Source organism: Podarcis liolepis (genome assembly GCF_965112155.1).
Source record: "Podarcis liolepis genome assembly, chromosome: 5".
NCBI lineage: Eukaryota > Metazoa > Chordata > Lepidosauria > Squamata > Lacertidae > Podarcis > Podarcis liolepis.
This window is the reverse complement of record NC_139556.1, coordinates 22,840,069-22,860,591: the sequence shown is the minus strand read 5'-3', so window position 1 is coordinate 22,860,591 and position 20,523 is coordinate 22,840,069. Positions and strand designations below refer to the sequence as shown.

The 20,523-nt window shown below is 42.5% G+C and overlaps 2 protein-coding genes and 1 long non-coding RNA gene across 9 annotated transcripts in view; 2 read left to right on the top strand and 1 right to left on the bottom strand.

Annotated features, from left to right (window-relative positions):
* The window catches only part of LOC310706590 (uncharacterized protein), a 61,892-nt gene extending 53,211 nt beyond the window's left edge, over positions 1–8,681 (top strand). The window contains exons 6-7 of the transcript XR_014525933.1: positions 8,155–8,241; positions 8,341–8,681. The gene's annotated coding sequence lies outside the window, so the exon portion shown is untranslated. The remainder of the gene's footprint in view (positions 1–8,154; positions 8,242–8,340) is intronic.
* Positions 1–19,272, top strand: part of LOC310706585 (homeobox protein prophet of Pit-1-like) — a 42,744-nt gene extending 23,472 nt beyond the window's left edge. For 5 of the 7 annotated variants that reach the window (XM_083502867.1, XM_083502865.1, XM_083502866.1 and 2 more), the window contains one exon: positions 18,599–19,272. In XM_083502867.1, coding sequence (XP_083358993.1) covers positions 18,599–19,168 — 570 coding nt within the window. In that variant the 3' untranslated portion in view covers positions 19,169–19,272. Of the gene's footprint in view, positions 1–16,258; positions 16,592–17,206; positions 17,469–18,598 lie in introns of those variants that run through there. The other 2 variants (XM_083502869.1, XR_014525928.1) reach the window with 2 other exon arrangements.
* On the bottom strand, positions 10,278–12,307 carry LOC310706778. The gene is made up of 2 exons (XR_014526172.1): positions 12,138–12,307; positions 10,278–10,952 (listed from the first exon to the last, which is right to left on the bottom strand). It is a non-coding gene; the product is annotated as an uncharacterized lncRNA (long non-coding RNA).
* Positions 19,273–20,523: the final 1,251 nt, after the last annotated feature.

Sequence of the window (20,523 nt, the reverse complement as noted above, 5' to 3'; positions counted from 1 at the left end):
GCCCTAGTCTCTTGTGACAGAGCGTTCAACCAGATTGGAGCCGCGGCCGAGAAGGCCCTGGCTCTAGTTGAGGCCAGCCTAACCTCTCTGAGGCCTGGGATCTTTAGGGTGTTTTTATTTGCAGACCGTAAATTTCTCTGTGGGACATACCAGGAGAGGCGGTCCCGTAGGTACGAGGGTCCTAGGCCGTATAGGGCTTTAAAGGTTAAAACCAGGTTAAAACCAGCACCTTAAACCTGATCCTGTACTCCACCGGGAGCCAGTGCAGCTGGTACAGCACTGGATGGATATGATCTCGCAGCGAAGACCCCGTAAGGAGTCTCGCCGCGGCATTCTGCACCCGCTGGAGTTTCTGGGTCAGTCTCAAGGGCAGCCCCACGTAGAGCGAGTTACAATAATCCAGCCTGGAGGTGACCGTCGCATGGATCACAGTGGCTAGGTCAGGGCGAGAGAGATAAGGAGCCAACTGCTTAAACTCTTCTGTATTGCTTCATCAGTGTGATTACACTATTGACAGAGAACTTTGATCACCACGTTAACATCTATGATGTCATGAATAGCTCTATCTGAATTGAAATTTACATGGATTTGCTGAACATTCAGATATCTATCTAAATAGTGTGTGAAGCAATCCTAAGAGAATGATAACTTGGGAAACTGCTCTGCTTGGCTCTCCTCCAATTGCATTCAGGATAAGAATAAGACTACAGTGAGGGCAGGCAGATCTCTGAAGCACCAGGTGTGTATCCTTTCTCCTCAAACTACTTGCCAGCTCAAACACTGCACAGAATTTCCTCCACCCATTGATCTACATTGGATTATTCCTGTCTGATTTAGGATGCAGGAAGAGCTGCTGATTTGTTCTATTTGTCTAGTTTTAAGAGGGTTTTAAAAACAATTAATTAATTAAAAACATTTAAAGATGAGAGAGAGAGAGAGAGAGAGAGAGAGAGAGACATTGCACATACTTTTGTAAACCAAGAAAATCTTTAGTAAAGATACATTAAAAAGAAACATTTGAAGACCACTTGATTGTAATAGAATCTCTGTAAACAAAACATTAAAATTAGCCTAAGCAAAAACACCTTTAGCAGGTGCTGAATATAGTACTTTTTTGTTGTTATTTTTATTTTCCAGTGCTTGCCAGTTTTTGTAGGTCATGGCCAATAAAGATTTGAATAAAAATAACTATTCTGAGAATCATTTCTGAAAATGGCCTCTCATCATAGTTGGTTTTTTTTAAAAAAAACCAACAACAACAAATAGCTTGTGTCTACTTCAGTTTCATACTTTCCAAATTTCTCAGTTAAAAGAGGGTTTCCTATTCAGTAAGACAATAGTTACTTTAGTGTGAGTAAACACACCCACACTTTTATGGGGCCTGGATACATTCATGTCCTGTTAACATAGCATGGAAACTTTCCTTTCATTCATGTTGCCTTTTGTTTCATTCATGTTGCCTTATCTAGCTATGACCTGAAGAGATGGCCCTAGACAAGTTCTGTCTCTCAACCCTAGCCCCTTGGAATGCATACAAGTTAATGATAAGGTTGGGCTTGATTGTGTCCATAAAGAAGATAATTATTTAGAGAGACAGAGTCATCTCAGGCTGATTTGGTGTTGATGGTCCAACTTCCTTGGCCTGAGCACAAATTATCTATTCAGTTAACTGTGAGAGAATTCCTCATCTGAAAATTAAGATTACAGGATTTCTTTGTATTACAGCCTTATTCCTGGCATGATAAACCACAATTGATCCTGAGACTGATCACTGCCATTGTGTGAGTATACAATGTTTTAACACGCAGCCTGAAAAGAAGAGGAGTTCTGAAGCATGTGGACTACCGCTACTCATTGGCAGAGTTTGCTTGGAAATGTTTTGCTTTGCTGGTGGCAGTAAGCCCTTGTGACTTTCAGCAACCTGCCTAGCATATCAGTTTAAAGTGCCATTGCCCAAAACTTGCAATGATGTCAATTACGTGCTGCATAAAATTCAAACTGCTCTCAGGATACAACTGCTCTCACTGTGCTTTTAATGATTCTACAATGCTTTGAATCAAGATTTAACTGATTATCTGCCTGAAGCCTCAGTTGTAACCATGGTTTATTAACTATGGTTAATGTTAATAAGGGGTTAGTGTTACGTACAACCAGGCCAATGACATGTTCTAAGATCTGATCAGTAGCTTCAGTAAGAATTTATAAACTAGTTTGTGAAGAGTTTCCTTCTGGTGGTGTTCTTTAATTTCTAATGGTAAGATGCCTAAAAGAAAGATCTCTGGGGGTTTTTTAAAGGTGAGTTTGAATAGTTTCTTAAATTCATTATAGATGTTATCCCAGAATTCCCCAATGACCACATATGGTAAAATAACCCCACATCTGTTTTACATCTCCAACAAATTGGTGATCCTCAGTTCACACAGTTGTGGCAGTTTGACTCCTCCCACCAATGTGAACAAAGGCTTGCTAGACAGCTGATATCAATCAAGGTTCAATGTCTGGAGATCAGTGATAAGGTATCACATATTTGCTGCTGAGGGGGTGGGTGGAGTCAGAAAGAGCTTGAAAGGGGATTTTTAACCCTTTCTGCTTTGTTTTCCCCCACCAATCTGAATGGCTTCCCAAGCTTCTATTTTCTTCACATGGCAGGGATGGTCAGAAGGTAGATGAGCTCTGGGTGATTTTAAGTAGATCAGAAAGGATTTCTGACTTCCCCATGTTTATCAATAACAGCAACAAAGTAATCCCCCTCCCCTAAATTCAGAATTGTAGGTTTGGTACAGTAAAAAATAAAATATAATGGGGGGGGGGGGAGGACAAATTTGCTGCATGGTGCCTGCAACCTCCACCCTTCCTGTTGGGCAAATACTAGCTCTGAGGGGGCAACGTGGGTGAAATGGCATGGTGTTTTAAACCCATTCCTTAGCACCGCAAACAGATCTGAATCCATAACTACCACTTGTGCCCCCCATGTTGTGTTTGCCATTTCTAAAATTAACAAGAGATGAGTTTATTACAGATGAACTTACAAAATTAGGTCTGGCTTGGTTCCAAGTCACTTTCTGTGTAACACAGACAAACAATTTTTAGTGTAGGAAGTAGATTTCACATAGTGCATGGAGTAAATGTATGGAGGTGCGGGCTTTAGAATTTGCAAACGGATGATAGATTTGAATGACTCCAATACATGGATTGAGTTCCCAGGCCATTAGTTGTTTATCTCTACTCAGTAAAGAAGTAAGGAGTTTAGTTTACGTAGTTTAGTTTTTAAAAGAAGCATGGTAAGAATCAGAATGTATTGTAAATCTATTACATTCTTTTTTATTCATTTTTGCTTTTAACCATTATCATCTCACATAAATCATAGTCATTCTACACATAGGATTCTCTGAATCCCGAGACTTCCCTCCACCTTTCCATGGTTTCCCAAGATATTCTTTTCCAACTGCAGCATATAATATTCTCCATGTTTTCTTAAAACTCAGTTTTTACCATAGTTCCCACAGAATTTTAACAAGGCCAGCAAGTTGCTAACCAATCAGAGAATCAGCAAAGCATCTTAAAATGCCTACAAAATAGAAAAGGCTTTGTGAAGTGTCTGAAGTTCAAAAGGCAGGAGAGCTGTCTAAACTCAGTCAGGACTGGGTCCATAATATTGAATGCCTCGAATCTGTAAATTACAAGCTGTTCATCTGAACCATGGGGGACCACCACCAATGTCTTCCCTGAAAACCTCAGTCATCAAACTGTGATATAAGGGATCAGATGGGCTGTATCCTCCAGAAACTCCTGTAACAGCTCCTCCACCTCTCTCTTCACCATGTTGCCCAAGAAGGGGGTATTTGCAAGCAGATGGTGGTTGTCGTAAAGCACAACAAAAGGTGCAAGAGGAGGTTGCAACCGGCACAAGGACACTTTTTCCTCTCATGCCTTTGGGCCCGCTCTCACTTAGATAAATTGCCCCCACCTCACTGAACAACCCTTTACCTGAAGGTTTCTTTCCCTTTTCCCTTAAAAATTCTAGCCCCAGAGTATGCTGCGAAGGACCTTTGTGAAGGGGTAACTAGTAAGTTGGAGTCTCAGACAGGTTTTCTTTAAATAAACAATAAAGAATAAAGATTGTTTAAGGCAAGACAGTATATAATACAAATGGATTCAACTTAGGTTAGTTCAGAAATACAGTGTGATTTCACTTTAAATTTGTCCTCACTTGTTTTTGCATTATTGGTTTGGTTCCTTGATACTTTCTTTCAGTTATCCACCCCCTTTAGCAATCCTGCTCCTGAGGTATTTTAAGTAATTGACCACAGGGCTCTCCACACTCCCTCCCTTCACTGGGTCTGGGAGTTTCTTCTTTTCCTTAGAAGAATCTCTCCCCTCCAGACTAGGTTTCAGTCCCAAGTAGGCTGTTCCTTTCCAGCTCCTGCCTCAACCTCTGCCTCCCAGTCAAATTCCGGTCTATTCCTCCTACAGGACACCACAGTCTGTCCTTCACAATACGCTCAGAATGGAAGTTGTTTTTTCCAGAGCCAACTCTTTCTCCCATTCACTCTTTATACCTCAGCCTGTCTCCTAGCCTGTCCCTACCTATCTCCCACCCTCTCCAACCACAATTCCAACCCACTTCAACCAACCCTCTCATCAAACTAACTGTCTCTCCAAAACCTCTCCTTTTAAACTCTCCCTCCTGGAACCACGGCCAATCAGAGGCTGCCATTCATTAACAATTTGCAGGCCGGGGAAAAAAAAAGAAGCACTTGTTGATCCAACCTGCCCAGCGAAACCAACTTTTTCGTCACAGAGGTTTCTCCAGGGATTTATGTACTACTGCTTGACCAAAGGGAGCAGGCCCCTGGATACACTTGTCAGCTTTAGCAGCCTGGATGGACAGAGATCAAGAGAACAAGAAGCTGCTTGCTACATTGCAAGGGTCCTGTTCACATCAGCAGACCACGGAAACAGACGTTTATCCCACAAAATGTGGGAAGGTGCTGCACTTCCCAGAATAGCTTCCTTTTACTTCTCTTGTGGCTCAGTTGTATTTACAATTGTTCAATTAGCAGAAATGTCACCAGTGAACTGTTTCCCATCACTGCGTCTTCATGGCAGCAAGACAGGGAACTAAAGGCATGAAGCAGTACCAGAAAAATTAGCTAACAATATCAGAGAGATATAATATATCACAGTAGTTTACCTTTGCAAAATAATTAAAAACAAACACCAGCAGACCATTGTGGGCAATGTGCTTTAAATTGCCTGCATAGGCTTGGTGGGACAGAAAGGTTTTCTGCCCATTCATGAGTTCCAAGCATGGATACAAGCATAAGCAAAGAGATGGATGCTGGAAATGAGCTGATGCAAGAGCCATCAGATCCACTGCAGATTGCTGGCCACTGGGAAAACCTTACTGCAGTGATGGGAAACACTGTAACTTAGTGGTAAGAACGTGTTGTTTTCATGCAGAAGGTCCCCGGTCCAGCTCCTGGTGTCTCCCAGATAGTAGGGCTTGATCAGACTCCCACCTGAAACCCTAGAGAGCTGCTCCACATGGCAGAAGCAGAACCATCAAATGGTGAAGTTGGCAGGGACCCTGAGGGTCATCTCTTCCAAGCCCCTACAATGCTAGAATCCTATTGTTTTTCTACAAACAAATGGGTTGTTTAAAAAGACCCTACCATCGGAAACAATTTCCTCCATTAAATGCATAGTTTGGAAACTGAAAACACACTCATTGAAGACTGTTGGGATGCAACAAGAATAATAAACCAACCAAACAACGAACTCTATAATATTATTTCCTTGTGGTCTCAAAATATGAGCAACCCATAAAAATCATGAACAGGAGACAACCCTATCATTAAAATTTGCAGTGTAATCTTTATGATTATGATTGTTATTAACTATTAAACAATCAACATTAACTTACATAACAGCACACAGCAATACAATATTTACACCACATACTACATCCTTACAATCGCCAACTACTTTTCAAAGAAAGAGGGAAAAGGAAAATAAAGAAAAAGGTAAAGATAAAAAATTAAAGTAATTAAAATAGAATTCCGATTATTCTCATTGTACTATTTCTCATTTTGTTATTTATCACACAGTGCCTTATTGTTGTTCTGTTTTCCAAAATCTTATCAAAGAAGTTCGATTGTATTTGTTATCACAATAATTTTTCAAATATTCTTTAAATACTATCCATTCCTTATTGATCTTCTGCATCGGGTATCCTCTTACTTTCCCTGTCATCCTTGCCAATTGTAAGTATTCTATCATTTTAACCTGCCATTCGGTTTTTGTGAGGGGTCTTTTCACTTTTCCAATTCTTCGCCACCAGGATGCTGGCTGCTGTTGTTGCGTATATGAAGAGTGGTCTGCTATTTTTAAAAAATTCTGTCAACATTATTCCTAAAAGGAAGGCTTCTGGTCTCTTTGTAAATGGGAATTTTAGTATCTTTTTAAATTCATTACTGTATATATGATGTCCCAAAACTGTCTTATACTCTTACATTCCCACCACATATGCATATACGAACCTTTACCTTTTTGCATCTCCAGCACACATCTGATCTATTTTTATACAATTTGGTCAGGGTAAGGTACCATTTGTACATCATTGTCATGATGTTTTCTCTAAGATTATAGCATGCTGTAAACTTCATGTCCTCCTTCCATAATTTCTCCCACTGGTTCATGCGAATATTATATCCAAGTTCTTGGGCCCAACGCACTATCACCCCTTTCTTTTACCTTTACTTTAACCTCCCACTCAAGATGTAGATTGTACATTTTTGAAATATATTTTCGTTGGATTGGATTAGTTCTTTTCCCAAATCTGATGTCTCATTTTCAAATCATTTTTTTAAAATCTATACTTAATTTTTCATTTAATTGAAAATATTGTAACTAATCCGTCAGGTACAACCTAATTTCTTCAAACTTCTTCAGCGTCAATTTGTTATTCTTTTCTTCTAATATTATTCTATACATTGGCCAGTCTCCTTTCATATTTTTCTTTTTTACTGCCATGGCTTCTGTCAGTGAGGTCCACCAGGGGGTCTTAGGTTCTAGTATTTCTTTATATTTTCTCCCATATTCTATAAGGGGATTTTCTCACTATATGGTTTTTTTAAAAAACTGTGTACTGTCAGCTTCTCATAGACTAAATACGTGTGCCACAGAAATAAAATCCACTGAATTAAATGGGACTTACTCCATAGCGTGTTTAGGATTGTAGTCTAAATTTTAAACTGAAATAAAAATAAGCTTTCCTTGCAGTTGTGGCTGTGAATGCCTATTTTATTCAGTTGTATTTTATCCTTTTCTGATACTCTCTAAACAGCTCTGAGACTTTGGTAATCATCCAGTTTTGGTTAACCTGTTCAGAGGGGAGGGTTGATCATATCAGGTCAATTACCTACTTAGTTCAATCTGTTATAAAACAAGAGATGCATTGGTGACACTTTCCTATCACAGGCCTTGGGTGGCAGGCTGTACTTTATTTCATGAGTAACAGGCCATATAACAGGATTGTGGACAAGAGGGACCAGACACTGTGGCAGAGCCAGGTACCAACTCTATTCCCATATCTAGTTTAATATAATTATTACAGGAGCTAATAATGGGGCTAATTCACCTGCTCATCTTCCAAAGTAATATATGCCACCAGTTGCCTTCTAGCTGATCTATGCAAAACAATGAATGAGCACAAATCTGAAATGGCAGTATAGAAAAGCCAGTGAGGGAACATTTCAGTTTCTCAGGATGCTCTGTCACTGACCTTAAGGTGTTCATTATTGAAGTGACCTCAAACCATGAGACCATTGTATTACAATGCACCAGTGCTATTATTTGCAGATGGAATCAATACAATAGGTGCTGGGTTTACGTTTTTTAAAACCACACTGGATGTTCTAAAAACTGGCTTACCAGTGCAAGGATGTCTGTGTTATCAACTACTGTTTTTGGTGCATCATTGCAGTTTAAAAGGTCATTATCCTCAACTGTATAATTCAGCATTTAGTTTCCCTCTGATCTCTTTTTACAAGCTCCCCACCAATTGTGTCCCTGCAACTCAGGATAACACTTTATGCATCCAATGAATTGAATTATATTGTGTGTGTCATAATATTTTTTTTAATCTTTCAGGTGCTACAAGACTCTTCTGTTGGTTTTGCAGAATTGAAAAGATTCGCCCAGCACCAATTTTACAATGATTACTTACCGATTGAAATGGTAATCTGAAAAAGCCGTTGTGAAATGGGTGCTAAATTTTGTGCTAGATTCTACTGCCTCAAATGAATGGCATCTCAGTCTGTGGTCTTTATCTTGCAGGTCATGATTACAACATGATTTTGTGCTTAATTAAGAAAGAAACTCTGATCTCCCTCACCCCCTGCTTTGTGAAACACATTACCCTACTGTGGATTGTGGAGAGTTGTTGTTGTTGTTTTCTAATGGGCCAGCATGGCTACTTTTGCTGTTAATTGAGCTTATTTACAATGGATAGAGTACTCGACATCTCCAAGAGAGAAAGCAGCTTTTTCTCTTTTTTTAGGGATGAGGGACATACAGAGTCAGTATAGACTAAGTTCATCTTCTGAAGGCAAGGATATGCTTGGTTTGTTTTTTAATTGCATGCATTAAATGCTTGTTTTTATTTCTTTAACTGCAAATGATTCTGGAAGACGATCTGGTCAGTTGGCAACTAAAGAACTACTTGTAGCTATTTTATTCATAGATCTCTTGTATCACATCTAATTTGTGCATATGTGACCACCTTTCTGTATATGAGGTCTGTTTAGGAGAATGCCAGGTTCTCCAAGCATTCTGCTCTACACTGTTGCCAACCATATCACTATGCAATACCAAAAGCAGGACACAGGTCAGGTGGGTACCCTTTTGCCCTGTTATTTCCCAGCAATTGATATGCCTCTGATAGCATATATCCATAACGATTAGTAGCCACTGATAGTCTTAGCATTCATGAATTTGCCTAATCTCTTGAGAGAGCCATCTAGGTTGGCAGTCATAATCACATCTTGAGTAATTCCAGGGCTGTGCTTACACACACACACACACACACACACACACACACACACACACACACTAAGATGTGGACCCAGATCAGCCCTATCCCACCCTAGGTCACATCCAACCCAGACCTGGTCCTATATCAGGGTATGACTAAAGGGGCAGGGCAAGGTAGGACAAATCCACTAAATTCAGTATGATCTGCCCAATCAAGCGCCCAGCCCCATTAAATTGCATAGTGCAGTATTGAGAAATATAGTGGACTGGGCAGGTGAGGTTTTATGATATGGATTTGTCATATATTCCAAGCCCAAAGGCTATATTTCAGTGAATGGAGTAAATTCAGACTCACGCAGATTATGTAGAGGTACTCAACAGAGATGTCCTCTATCTCCACTGCTGTTCACACTTCCCACTGTTAGCAGAACTTGACCCATTAGCAGAACCATTTAGATCTGAATACAGTATATAATCAAATGAACAGGGAACATAATGATATGCCAATAATGTAGCATTATTTATGAAAAGCCCTGAAAAAACCATTTGGAGATGTCTTAGGCTTTGATAGATTTATACTCTTAGGCTCAGTTGTTTCAGGGTGTTTGCTGGGCGTCGGGCGGGTAGCATGTTGCAGCTGTTGTTCGTTGTGTATTAGTAAGTTCAGTGGGACTTACTTCTAAATTAGTTGTCCTAAGAGGGTAAAATTTAGAATCTAAAATTAACTGACTTATTTTATTATGACTAAACCTGGTTAAATCAAGGCTGAACGGCACAGAAGGCAAACTGTATTGGGCACAATATAGTTCACAGGCAACCCTCCTACAAACCTTATATCCCCATCTCAAACTTCTGTTTTTTTAAAAAATGGAAGACTCATTAATGGAAACCAAACTTATTAACACGGAAAAGTGCTACCAAATCTACTTATAGCAGATCTACAAATATTATTTTGCATACAAAGAAAATACAGCAACTTCCCACCACATTTATTGCCACCTACTCTAGCCTCAGATACAGAGACTTAAAAAGAAAAGGAAAGGGACAGAAAGCCATTGGTGCATTAAAATGTGTCTCAGGAATATTCAGCCATTAGAAGACGGGACCTTTTATCTCTAGAACCACATGTACCGCACAACTGACTTTTTTCTATGGAAAAATTAAGCCCATGTTTATATGCTTGCACAAAGGAAAGTGAATGTTACAGTAAATGGAAAGTTAAAGGAAGACTCCAGACAAGCTAGTAAAGGAACAAACTTTATTCAAAACATCAAAGTCATACATTAAAAGAGGCAGCTTGTAAAATATGTACAGGATAGCAAGGAAGGAGTTGGGGAGTTGGGATGCTAATCTGGAACCTGACTTAAAGAGAAAAACTGAGAGTCCGAAGCACTTCCATCAACATTCTGCATTTGTACAGGATTTGTAGCTGAATAATTCCCCGTTGCAGACCAGGGAGTGTAAATGCTTGATGCCATGAAGAAGTTACTAGATGATGGTGGAGGCTGCCTCACCATCTCCGCACCGTAATATGGAACTGGGCAGTTGCTTGACTGGGAAGTCTCACAAAGCCCTGTTCCACCAACAGCAGCTGGCTGGTAATAAGCAGTGTTCAATTCCTGGGAGTCCTACTGCTGTGTGGCATAGATGGGCTCTGCTGGTTGCGTGGTGCTGAGAGGTGGCTGCCAGAACCCTGCTCCTCTATAGCTTTCAGCATAATGCAAGTTGTGTGGCTGACAATATTGTTCCATATAAATATTTTGGCTGTTTCCTGGACTGCTTCTTGGGCTGCTGTCCAGGCTGCTTCTTGGAGTGGCTCTCTCACTGTGGCTATAAGGAGCTGCAGCATGGTTCCCGATCCTTATCCTGGAACCTATCCTCTTTGGTGTTCTGGCCCTTCTGTTTTGAAACCAGATCTGAACACAAGAAAGGAGAGAACCAAATGCCCATTATTTCCAAACGGGTAGGTCATAATTTCACTTTCAAGTACAACAACCAAGCAAAGATTATTATATGACAATGGGAGAACCTACGTTAACTGGTTTTGTGTTGTGCGAAAGGCATATAAGCATTATGTTCTGTGAATATAGAAGACATTGTTGCCATGAATATGTCTTTTTGACCCAACAGAGAGAAATTACATTTAATAAATTATGCTCATTCCTCTGTTTGCGCTGTTAATTGAACACGTATTTCCGAGCAGAAACTTGACCTCCTGCTCCGTGTGTTTCAGCAGCCATGAAGTTTAACTGTTCATTAAAACAACCACCAGCACAGGGCTAATCTCACATTGGCATTGCTGCTGTTCATATTAGGAAGTTACTTTGTGGTACATTGTGCTTGGAAAGTTGCCAAGTTACAAGTTACGTGGTGAAACATTGTGATCTTTGAACCTTGGAGGAGAAAGGGACATAATGTATAAACGAACTACGTAGTAATAGTTTGAAACTGAGCTATGTATTTGATACGTAAACTTTGCTTGCTGGTTTTCCTTTCCTCGTCCTCCTACAAATAAACCCAATTCAATGTTCCGGGTTGCTATGCTCTCATGGTTTTTATTTACTGAATTTATACTAGATTTACTGAATTTATACTAGCCTAGATCAGCAGTACACACTGTGTGTGTGTGTGTGTGTGTGTGTGTGTGTGTGTGTGTGCAGGGATTTGCACCCTGCCTGCCTCAGGCCAACACGCAGATACGCCGCCAAACAGATATATGCCTGAGAGAAGAAGGCTCCTCCGCCGCCGCGCCTTGTGCTGGCGTAGCGGCTACGTTCCCGCAGCATCAGCGCTATAACGAACGTCTGGCTGGGGCAACGGGGGGAGGGGTGTCCTTCTCGCTCCTCTTTCTGGTCCCAACGGCCGCCCCTCCCCCACTCCCTCTCGCCTAGCCTCATAGAATCCAGGTTGGCGCCCCGCGCATGCGCCCCCGCCTGTCCTGCTTGGCGCCCTTTGGCCACGGCTTCCCCTGCGGCGTCACACCGGCCTCCTCCTCCTCCTCCCTGGTCTCCCCGCTTCTCCCCCCCTCCCCTCGGTCTCCTCTTCGCTCCCTCTTAACACAATGACCCCCCACCCCACCCCACCCCGCAGGGGTGACCCACCCGTGAGGCGAGATAAGCGCATTAGCATGCCTGGCCTCTGAGGAAGGCTGCCCCCTCTCGCCTTCCCTTCTGCTGCTTTCATTCCTTCATCCTTCTGCTCCCCTCTGGCCCCTCCAGGCTCAGCAGGGGGCGGGTCGGGGCGGCTGGGCTGCCCTAAATCCGCCTCTGCTTGGGAGTTCTTTGTTCTCAAATAAGGCTACATTTTAACTCCATTTTAACTCCGATAAGGCTACATTTTAACTCCAATAAGGCTACATTTTATTTCTGGTTGATCATGATTTTTAATTATTATAAATCAAGACAGATCCATTTAGTCAGAAATACCTCCCTCTCAGTCCCTACCATTTCATTTACTTATGTGCTGCTTTTGAAATAAACCTCACAAAGTGGTTTACATGAATATATCAAAACAATAAGCATCCATTTAAAATGTAATAAAACAGCAAAGGCAAACTGCAAGGGGGAAAAGTTCAATGCTTTTAGGATTGTAGCTTTCAAAAGTGTAGTTTAGTGGGAGAGAATTTTTTTCTCTATCCACTTTCTACATGCAATGCAAAATTTTATAAATTTCTGTCATGCCACCTCTTATCCAAATTTTCTCTAAACCAACAAGTCCCCAATGCTCCAAGCTTTCCTCATTCTTCCATCCACTTGATTACTCTGCTTGCCCGTTTCTGAATTATCTGAACTGGAGATCTGTGATAACGCATCACATGCTTGTATGCATAGGGTGGGATGGGAGAAGCAATTAATCCCTTTCCTCCTCCAGTTCTAATTGCTTTCTAAATTGCTGTTTCCTTTGCGTGGCAGTGGTGGGAAGAAGGTGAGAAGAGCGCTGGGTGTTTTGTGGTAGATCACAAAGGATTGCTGACCTCACCTCCCCGTGTTTATAAATACAGTAACAGCAAAATAAGCCCCCTCCCCCTCTACATTATACTGCTGAGATGAAGAATACTTAAATTAACCAGGAACGGATTTACGTGTGGAAAGCCTGTGAGCTCCCATTAATTCTGATTCTCAAAACAAGTTCCTGGGCTCATAATTCCTGTATTCAAAGTCTATGGCTTTTCTACTAAGCTCTTCCTTGCTGGATCCTAGGTTCTAGTTAAATGGAGGGAAGGAAATCTCTTCCTGCATGGTGCCTGCGACGTGCAACCCCCTTATTGGGCCAATATTAGTTCTGAATGGGCAACTTGGATGGATAAAAGAGCATGGTATTTACACCTCTTCCCCAGTGCCACAAATAGTTCTGAAACTCTACTCCCCTCCCCTCGTTTGCTGTTTTCAAACCCAACAGCAGATGACTATTACAGTTCTCCCAACATCAGTCCCAAGCAGTGACAGACCTACATTTTGGGGGTCCTGAACTTGAGCTGTTCTGGGGGCCCCTTCACAACTAGCAATGAGTTCTGGGTAACCACTGTTGTCGTCTTCAATGGGGTTGTTCCCTGACAGATCACCACATTTTAAAAATCAGATTTTGATTAGAATTTCTGCTCTGGGTTGTCACATGTGTCAAAGTCTCTGGTGTGAATATGAAGGTTTAAGAATGTGGACTAAATTCAGGTCTGGGGCCCCTCTGGGATTTGGCGCCCAGAATCTTAAAATTCATTGCTTTCGTAGGAGATCTGCCCCCGATTCCAAGCTGCTCTCTGTATAACATAGGCAAAATGCCAGAATCTAGATGCTAGAACAGCGCTAGAGAGATAGGTAAATGTAATATAATAGATAAAAGGCAAGATTAAAACTCCCAATTGAGATAAAAAAGCTAAGCTTGGAGGATAAAGCCTGCAATAAGAACAAGATCCAAAGCTTAAACTAAATCTAAATGTCTTCACCTGACACATACAAAAACATTAAAGTGAGGCCAGGCAAGGGGGGGACACCCATTATCTGGGCTGCCAACTTGAATAAAACAGTGGGGGTCCCAGGAAAGCCCCATCCCACATAATTTGTCACATGGAACGGCACATACACACCATTGAATGGCAATGTGCATCAGTTCTCCCAACATCAGTTACAGTTATCCCAACATCAGTTCCAAGCAGTGACAGACCTACATTTTAGGGGCCCTGTAGCTTGAGCTGTTCTGGGGTCCCCTTCACAACTAGCAATGAGTTCTGGGTAACCACTGTTGTCTTCTTCAACAGATCACCACATTTAAAAAATCAGATTTTGATTGGAATATCTGTTCTGGGTTGTCTCACGTGTCAAAGACTCTGCTGTGAATACAAATCTTTACGCATGTGGACTAAATCCCTCTGAGATTAGGTGCCCAGAATCTAAAGATTCATTGGTTGCATAGAAGATCTGCCCCTGTTTCCAAGCTGCTCTCTGTTTAACATAGGTAAAATACTGGAATCTAGATGCTAGAACAGCTCTGGAGAGAGAGATAAATGTAATACAATAGATAAAAGGCAAGATTAAAACAACTCCCAATTGAGATCAAAAAGCTAAGCTTGGAGGATAAAACCTGCAATAAGAACAAGATCCAAAGCTGAAACTAAATCTAAATGTCTTCACCTGACACATACAAAAGCATCAAAGTGATGTCTCTGTGAGTGGAAAGTGCGAGATTTATTTCCCCACATCCACCTCTCTGAATGAGGGAAAGAGTTGAGTGGTGGAGAACAGAGGGCATCATTACGCAGGAGAGACTGCTAAATCTTAGCGAAAGGAGAGGTACTAGGTGGTGTGTCATCTGGTGTGGATGAGGAAAGACTGCAGCGTTATCGGCTGCCCTGGGTGGAATCTACACATAATAAACACTCTGCAAATGCTTTTTAAAAAAAACATTTCGAAAAATATATTGAATTTCCCATAGCTCACCAAAAAAATGTAGTTCTTACTCGAAAAAATTTCTTTGCCGTTTCTGAGTCAGCATACCTATGATTAGGGTTTATAGGTACACTTAGGGAGGGTCCCTTGTGTTAATTTTCTTATGCAAAAATAACAAAGAATGTACCAACAGAGAACCATTCTTGATTAACAAACTGCCAGGGACTGGGAACATTCATTGTATGAGCTGGAAGGTTTCAGAAAGTTTTCAGTTCCTTTGAGGATCGGAGGCAACTATCTTGCCTCGGGTACAGGGTGGAGCGGCAGGCTATCTGGATGCAGCTAATCCCTGAAAGGCAGAGGAATATGCCACGTGAAAGTTGTGGGGATAGAAAGACAGAAAGAGAAATAGTGGAAGTGAACAAGAAAAGAAGCACCAGCAACGTCTGAAGCAAGCCCAGGAAACGGAAAGCTGGCTTTCACTCAGAATGCAACCCCGTTAGGAACAGAAGTGAACAGCACAAGCAACGCTGACACCAAACCCTACATAAATTAAGCATAATAGAAACATCACCACCCACCCCCACCCTCCACCCCTTTTTTTTCTCCCCCTAATGTCTCAACAAATGAAACGGATTTGTAAAAATGTTACATGTAAAAAATATGAGGGACATTACACATACTTCTGTAAAACAAGAAAATCTTTAATAAAAGAAGAGAAAAGAAAGAGAATGCAACCCCCTGGAGTTACAAGCGATAGTGCCTTGAGACTGTGTAGATTCAGGATTTGGTTGCGACGTCTGTCCGGGGCTGAATACTCCGAGCATCTAACATCAACCGCTTGGGCTTGAAAGACCTACTGACTTCTTGGCAAGGAGTTTGCCTTCCCTTTATTTGCAATGGTGTTACTCACATTCTTCCCTTCAGGTTTTTGCACCGCCTAACCTTAACGAAAACCTCTAAGCGGCTTCCGAAAGCAGGAACATGATCGATAAAAGTCAAAGTGAAAAACACGCAAAATGCGATAACAGTTAAGCAAAAACCACCGATTAAAGGGCATAGCAACTTTTTGCAGGTAAAGTAAAGGAAACAAAGTTTATAGCAGGCGCCGAAAAGGGTTCAGTGAAGGCGCCTGCTTCGTCTCAAAAGGCAGGGGGTTTCAGAGTGTACTTGCTGCATGTAGGCTTCTTGGGCAAAGCCTTTCAACATGCCTAAGTCTTGGCGCATCTCTGTCTGTACAATGAAAGCCTCATTATAATATATTTTTTTTAATAAACCACAGTTGTGTCTGGCTCTCTCGCTCCTCAACCCATCCTCTCAATCCCCTTCTCTTCAACTGTGCACACTAAACTCCAAGCCCATGGGGCTATTTTCCAGTTTTGCTGAGGGGTGATGCTAAGGGAAGGGTGCGCTCCAGCCCATCTAGATTGGTCAAGCAGCGCTTGAAAAGTGAACTTGAAACTCGCTCCTCCCCAAAAGCCGCCTCCCCATTGGTGCGCCTCTCTCCAAGGAAAACGCGCCGGCCAATTGGCAGCCAGGAGGGGCTATAAAGGCGCCGAACTCCAGAAACCTGGAGCGGGCCTTGAGGAGCAAGGGCAATTTTGGAAGCGAAAACCAGCTTTGTTGGAAGAGAGCGAGGCAGCGCTTTTGCAAGATGAAAACTACCAACAGCCAAGGTAAGAATAGAGGGTTGTTAAGAAGATTTTTAGTTCACTTGTCTTTAAAAAATTGCTCAAATGAATGATATAAATTCAGGGTTATAAATTCAACGGTTTTTATAAATGCAGGGTGTTTCTGTTTCTGGGTCAGGATGTAGGGAAGACTTTCAAAGACCCATTTGTGGTAGCCGGGGAGGGATTACACTGGGGCTTAAATGTCTTCGGTTGGAAACATTTCGCAAGATTGGTTTGCACATCTTTACTTGTAAGCATGAAGCATTTACTGCATTTTCCTGCATGAAGCATTTACACGCACACTTTCTGATTGTTAAATCCCTTTCACATAAACGGGATTAAATTTCCCAATAAACGTGGTTGGGATCAGTTGAGACAAAAGATGGCAGGCATAGAAATAAGAGTTAAATTCGTACGCTATGGCTTTTCATTCAAGCCTTGTTCCGAGCAACCGGAGGTTTATTTAAAGGCCACAAAGTGCGTGGAAATCAATGTCCTGTAAAAAGCGAAGGCTTTGCCCTTCTGCGCTCTGCCGGGTGGGTGGTCAGCGGGGCGGTTGAAAGAATTGCCACTGAACCCGGGGGTCGTTTTAGGCAGTGTAACCTCAACCAGCGGCAGTTTCTGGGGGACTTGCTCCCGGGCAAGTGCAGGCGATGCAGCTTCAGTTTAAACTTGCCCAGCGCTCCCTTCAGATTTGCCTCTTTGTCTTTTCCCAGGAGGAAGCCACCCCAAAGTCGCAGGAGGAAGGCGAAAAAGGACTGTTTTCAGCCCATCTCACGTCGAGCTCCTAAAAAAGTCATTTGAAGAGAACCAGTACCCCGGATACGAGACTAGGGAGACGCTGGCGAGGTGCATCGGAGTCGAGGAAGATCGTGTGCACGTAAGAATGGGGATGGTGGGGGCTCCCAAGACTTCGCTAAACCGCACATACTGGAACAATTTGAAACGCTCCGCATAATCCTTGCGTAGGTGGTTCACCCTTGTGCCTCTCAGCTTATCTCGAAAGGCGCCTTGTTCAAGAGCTAACTTCCTCTTTCTTGGTGTGTGTTTTTTTTGGGGGGGGCGTATCGTGGGTTCTGGGTTTAAATCATTTTAAAAAAATCTTCAGAGACCCAGCTTAGAAATCTAATTTCTGCTTAGTGCTAAAAGTACATTAAATCTGGTTTTATAGGCTGCCTTTGCAGCCTGATCCAGTTAACACTAACTCCCAAGGTAATGTGCAGAGGACTGCCGCCATAAGCAGCTTGCACTGGGGAGACTAAAACGAGTTAAGCTGCATTGCTTTTTCTGGCAAAAGTTGAGCAAGTACTTAGTTCTCTCCTACAGAGAAATTGGCATTTAGAAATATATATATAAACACTTCCCTGCCTAGTCCATTACCCCCAGGACACTTGGGAGGCTGAGGCAGAAGACCCCAAAAAGGGCACAAAAAATGGGTAGGTCTTCTGAGTGAACCATTTAAAATTACTGTTACTAAGTTTATTGAATGTTTAAAACAATTGCCAGGTATAAAGTGTTGCCTTCCAGCACAAATGCACACAGAGATGTTAAGTCTTGTATGCAGCCATCCACTTGGCATTAACAAACGCTTGACAATTTCTTACAGATGAAGCTCACATCCACAATTTATACTTAAATAAAGAAAGTCTTGTGGAACTGTACACTTGTGCAGCTTTTAAAGGTGGCTTTTTCTGATACTGCAGAACAAAATACAGCCAAATAGCAGTATTTAGTCATTCCAACTTAGAAGGTTTATATTTAACAGTAACTGGAGATTATGTACATGAGATATATGAATGTGGAGCTGAAGAGAGTAGAAAAATGCTGCAGAGAACTAAAGAGAAACCCCAGAGGAATAAGCATAATTTATTAAATGTAATTCTCTCTGTTGGATCAAAAAGACATATTCATGGTAACAATGTCTTCTATATTCACAGAACATAATGCCTAAATTATGACCTACCCGTTTGGAAATAATGGGCATTTGGTTCTCTCCTTTCTTCTGTTCAGATCTGGTTTCAAAACAGAAGGGCCAGAACGCCAAAGAGGATTGATTCCAGGATAAGGACCGGGAACCATGCTGCAGCTCCTTATAGCCACAGTGAGAGAACCCGTCCAACAAGCAGCCTGGACAGCAGCCCAAGAAGCACTCCAGGAAACAGCCAAAATATTCACACGGAACAATATTATCAGCCACACAACTTGCATTATGCTGAAAGCTATGGAGGAGCAGGGTTGTGGCAGCCAACTCTCCACAGCACGCAACCAGGAGAGCATCTCTCTGCCCCGCAACAGCAGGATTCCCTGGAATTGAACCCTGCTTATTACCAGCAGGCTGCTTTTTGTGGAACTGGGCTTTATGAGACTTCTCAGGCGAGCAACTGCCCAGTTCCATATTACGGTGCGGAGATGGTGAGGCAGCCTCCACCATCAGCTGGGAACTTCTTCATGGCATCAGGCACTTCTTCTCCCTGGTCTGCAACGGGGAATTATTCAGATACAAATCCTGGACAAATGCAGAATGTTGATGGAAGAGCTTCGGACACTCAGTTTTTCTCTTTAAGTCAGGTTCCAGATTAGCATCCCAACTCCTTCCTTGCTATCCTGTACATAGTTTCCAAGCTCCCTCTTTTAATGCCTTTTAATGTACGACTTCGATGTTTTGAATAAAGTTTGTTCCTTTACTAGCTTGTCTCGAGTATTCATTTAACTTTCCATTTACTGAAACATTCACTTTCCTGTGTGCAAGCATATAAACATGGGCTTAATTTGCCCATAGAAAACAGTCAGTTACATGTGGTTCTAGAGATAAAAGGTCACGTCTTCTAATGGCTGAAAGATTCTTGAGACACATTTGAATGCACCAATCGCTTTCTGTTCCTTTTCTTTTTAGGTCTCTCTATCTGAGGCTAGAGTAGGTGGCAATAAATGTGGTGGGAAGTTGCTATATTTTCTTTGTGTGCAAAAGTATATTTGTAGGTCCTGCTATAAGTAGATTTGGTAACACTTTTCTGTGTTAATAAATTTGGTTTCCATTGAGTCTTCCATTTTTTAAAAAACAGGACTTTGAGATGGGGATATAAGGTTTAATTGATTTTCCTACCATGAGTGTGTTAAGTTGCTTTCCAAAGCTTTAAAGACATATAAGTTTAACTTATAAAGGCCCATGTTGCAGGCTAAGGCACCTACATCTATTAAAAACTTTGCGGGGGGATATTTTGAACACTTTATTTCATTTTCTTGCTCTTAATCCCCCCCCCCCGTTTTGTGCTCTACTGCCTTCGATGAAGCTTTATAGGAGGGTTGCCTGTGAACTAGAGCAGTGTTTCCCAACCGGTGTTCCGCGGCACAGTACTGTGCCGCGAGATGTTGCCTGGTGTGCCGCGGCGGCGGCTGCTACTGCAAAGCAGGGAGAGAAGGAGGCGGCGACGGCGACGGGGAGCCGGGCAGGGAAGTTGCTGCTGGGGATGAAGAGGCGGCGGCAGCGGGAGGCGGACTTCTCTCCCTCTCTGGTGCTGCTGCTGTGAGGCGCTTGCCAGCCCACCGGCCCCTCCTGACAGGAGCTGCCGCTGCGCCCGCCGGCGCCCTTGACGCGGCACCCCTCATGCCGCCTCGAGAGGCGTTGGGGGGCAGCGAGACTCTGCCGGGCCCCGCCCCTCACTCTGCGCTCGGCTTCAGGGCTGTCTTGCGAGGGGGCGGCGGGAAAAGGCTCTGAGGAGAACCTCGCTCGCTGTCCCGCGTCGCTTTTCCTCACGTCGTTTTCCCTTTCCCTTGAGGGGACAGGGAGGTGAAGGGAGCCCGCCTTCCTCCTCGCACGTGGCGAGTCGTCGGTGGAGGTAGAGAAACCACGCACATTAGATATTCATAATAATAATAATGGTTTGAAATTTAAGACTCCCCCCCCCCCAAGGAAAAGGCACTTTCTTGCCCTGTCC